We start from the raw sequence: 4,090 nt of genomic DNA on the forward strand, positions 1-4,090 counted from the left end.
TACATATTTAATATAAATTTTAAGTCAACATTTTGAATTTAGATATTTTCTTTCTCTATCTCTCTTTTTTTATATTTATTTATAAATATATTATTTCTATATATTTTTTTACGTTTTTATGCGCAGATTTATATTTTTTATACTCAATATGAAAAATGTAAAATCACGAAATTATATATAGAAGTTTTTTACTTTTTATTTTTATTTTTTTTTAGAATCTTATACAATGTTTGAAAATTCGCGTAGAAATTTCATCCAATCAAGTAATCTCGTTTCTTACTCTAAAAATATGATTTCAGTAAAATGTCACATTTTTATTTCTAGATAATAAAAATAATATAACCGATCTTTTTTGGATAACTGTCGATAAATATAAGCAATTAGCATTAACATATTTAACGTATAGTTTTACATATACTATGCAAACTCACTTTCGCATCGTCCTGCATCTCTGGAAATGCAATAATATGGAAATGCCGTAAAAGTCTAGCAGTTATTGGGTTTCTTCCACCTCCGGGAGGTCCCATAGCTGCGACGAAATTTACGTCCTCGATCAGTCTGAAGGATCCGATCTTCCTTTTGTCATACCACCCTAGGGAAAATCTATCTCAACTTAAATTTTGATTGCTAATTACGGACTATATTTTGTCGCATCAGATAAGCAAGGTATCATTTTTCGTTTAATTAAGTGTTTTAAGTTTCCTTTTTCAAGAAAAACATTTATAAGAGAGATAAAGATTTTGAAAATTTCTTAATTTATTGAAATTTTACTCAGTAATCAGATAATAAGATAATTGGATAATAATTATTATTAACAGGTTTTTTATGAAAAATTCCGCAATTATATAATTTGTTCCATATTGTGGATAAAATATATTAATATTTCCCCATGGATATATGTGAGATGCATATGTCCATATTATTGGATTCCACCCACGTAGGAGATCAATTCTAATGGCATGAGTGCCTTGGGGAGTATTACGTTTGCAGAAACAGGTTATTAAAATTTGTTGAATTCTCACTGCATCATATGTACCATAGGCAAGTATTTCATAACGCTATATAGAAATTATTATATTATTTTTTTTGAGCTTTTTTCTATTTTCCGGAATGCGTATTCTACAAAAACGTCATTACTCTAAAAAAAAGTCATTATGACAACTCCATATATTATGACGCATTATTTTTTAAAAAATATTGATTTTCCTTGTAAAATTATTCAATTATCTTAAGAGTTTTTACAAGATTAGGATTTTCCATTAATTTAAGAATTAATTTTATCTTTGACATACAATCTAACTGTGAAGGGAAACCATTTAAATAGAGATTTTAATGAAGAGGGAAATAAGATTTCAAATCTCTCAAGTAAATATCGAGCTACGTTACGATATGAAAAGTTCTTTTATTGATCCTTATTATCCGTCTATTATACAATTTATGAGATATAAAATTTATATTCATTTATATAAAATATAAAATAAAAAATATTAATATAATAGAAAACGCTATTAGCGCTCAAAGTTAGATCTTTCGAATAATATAATATATATTCTTTATTAAATATCAATTCATTTCAGATATGATAGCGCATCAAAATTTTTGGATTTTCAACACAATCAATCGCTAATAAATTAAATTAGAAAAACTGTAAAGAACTTATTGCGATAAAATATTGTTAATTCTTCTTTCTGCTCAAAAGCTGAATAATTTTTAATATTTCCTTTTTTATAGATATATTTGTAAACAATAATTTAAAAAAATACTGCATATTAAAATTAAGCATAAGTGTAACTAAAATATATATGTATTTATTATAATTTTATAACAATGTCTATATAAATTTCTTATAAGCAAATATATTTGCGATCATCATTCTGTGTCTAATCACTTTTAATTTAATTCTTAAGCTATTTTCTCATATATATTTATTCATTATATTTATTTATTACATATTAAATGATTCATGTATCAACTCAATTAATTGAATACGTTATTATAATGTTGTTAATGTTATTTTCCTTACCGTTAAAATCCATAAATTGGCGAATTAATTCAATCGGTGGTTGAGCGCCACACGTATCTAATGCCGGCATATTCAAGTCATCGATGAAGAAAACTTGCTTTTTCAGGATAAGTGGCCCGTAGATATTTCTGTGTCGCTTGTCTAATTTCGCGTCAATTAAATCCTGCAAGAAATTAGGCATTAATCTCATTTCCTGTTCGAGAAATACATAATTCGCTCTCTTGCTGTACTTGTGTTTGATGCGCCGTAGTTCTTGCCGAGAACGTCATAAAATCGCAAATGTATTTCTTTGGCATGTTACGTGACAGTTTCGCTGACACCGTCAGAGTTTTACCGCTTCCGGTTGCACCCACGCAAAGTATATTTGTCTCGTTAGTGAGGAGATATTCGATTAATGCTGCGCTTCGTACGCTGTCTATAGTTGGAATTATGATGTCTGTAAAATATGATATCTCTGTAAATTATGATATCTCTATTAGTTTAAAAAAATTAACAATACATATCGAATTTAATGTATGGTAATTTTTAAAACGTATTCAAAATAAATTAAGTCTGATCCAATGCTCTGTTCATTTTTTTATCTAATCTACATATAAAATGGATAAAGAAAGTAAATAATAATTTGTTCCTCCATTTATTTAGAGATAAAAGAATAAATAATTAATCGGGATCAGATATGACTTCACGATTTTAATTGCGCTTGGAAAGCGCGCTTATACCATTGTGTCATTCTATTTTTATTACTCATTAGAACGTAAAACAAAGAATAAAAGTAATAGTGTTAATAGTATAATATGTTCCCCGCAAATACAATCGAAGCTATAGCGTCACACCTGACCTTAATGTTATTGTTAAACGGTTATACCTATATGGAAATTGTATTAAAAAGTTATGAGACAAAATAAATACAATGAACATGATTGCAAGGCAAGATATAATATTTCTATATTATATTCCTATATAATATTTATTGATGCTGCATTGATAAATTTTTGTATTAAATAAACAGAAAAATATATATAACATTCCAGACATCATACAAATTAATTTTCCTTATCAACAGCTGTTCTTTATCAATAATTTTTTTTATTAATAAAATTTATAATCGACTTTTTGATAGAACATATAACTAATTAGTGTTAAATTTATAATAATGAAGAACAAACAAACACAGAAAAGTGAACATTCTCTTATACTTAAAATTAAAATTTGTTCTTTTCAAACAAGAACTTTTTAAAATATATTTATGTTTTATTTGTTCATTATTTAGTTTTACATATTTTTATTAAATTTAAAATTAAAATTCTTTCAAACTTAATAATAAATTAAAATAAAGCTTTATTATCTATATGCATTATAAAGAAAATATGGATATCCTCTGTATTTCATATCTTTTAACATTTATGAGATTCTCTTTGCTGTTTATTTGTTATTCATTGTTATATCGAATAATTAACGAGCTAATTAGTTTTGTCAAGAAATAAGAAGAATATTTATATCTCTAAATATAGAATATTTAACTTTGCTCAAATGTTTTCTTGATAAAATAGTTGTTATAATTTACCCATATATTTTATTTTTGGCTTTGCTGTGATAGATAAAACTCCGTCCAACCACTTGTACCACTTTGGTGGAATTGGCTTCTGACCCTCGATTGGATCAGTGAATCCATCGTGTAACCTGTAAAAGTAATAGAATAGTATATTCTATTACTTTTATATCTACAGTCACATTTACTTTACAAGCATATATAAAGGATTGAATTCTTTGCTAATTTGCATTATTCATACAAGAAAATTATAAATAAAAGCGTTTTATTTTTGTAAAAAAGAAAAATATTTTTTGTTAATAAAAATAAAAGTATTTACACATGATATTTTACATACGAGTGTATTAACAATCATTTAAAAATTTTTATAATATTAAACGTATTATAAAATGATATAACTCTAATCGATATTTACTTCGAAATTTCCTTAATTGGTATTTGCGAAATCAGTATATTTTAATTTAATGTATCTTTATTATTTAAAATTAATATAATTAAATGATTTTTTAAATTTTGAA

At 25.2% G+C, this 4,090-nt stretch overlaps 1 protein-coding gene across 1 annotated transcript in view; it reads right to left on the bottom strand.

Annotated features, from left to right (window-relative positions):
* LOC108688449 (dynein heavy chain 1, axonemal-like) overlaps positions 1-4,090 on the bottom strand; it is a 106,064-nt gene that overhangs the window by 28,894 nt on the left and 73,080 nt on the right. Inside the window, exons 28-31 of the mRNA XM_018194716.1 lie at positions 3,588-3,703; positions 2,254-2,459; positions 2,024-2,186; positions 432-592 (exon numbers count right to left, since the gene is read on the bottom strand). Coding sequence (XP_018050205.1) covers positions 432-592; positions 2,024-2,186; positions 2,254-2,459; positions 3,588-3,703 — 646 coding nt within the window. The remainder of the gene's footprint in view (positions 1-431; positions 593-2,023; positions 2,187-2,253; positions 2,460-3,587; positions 3,704-4,090) is intronic.

This window comes from Atta colombica, unplaced genomic scaffold (assembly GCF_001594045.1).
Source record: "Atta colombica isolate Treedump-2 unplaced genomic scaffold, Acol1.0 scaffold105, whole genome shotgun sequence".
Classification (NCBI taxonomy): Eukaryota; Metazoa; Arthropoda; class Insecta; order Hymenoptera; family Formicidae; genus Atta; species Atta colombica.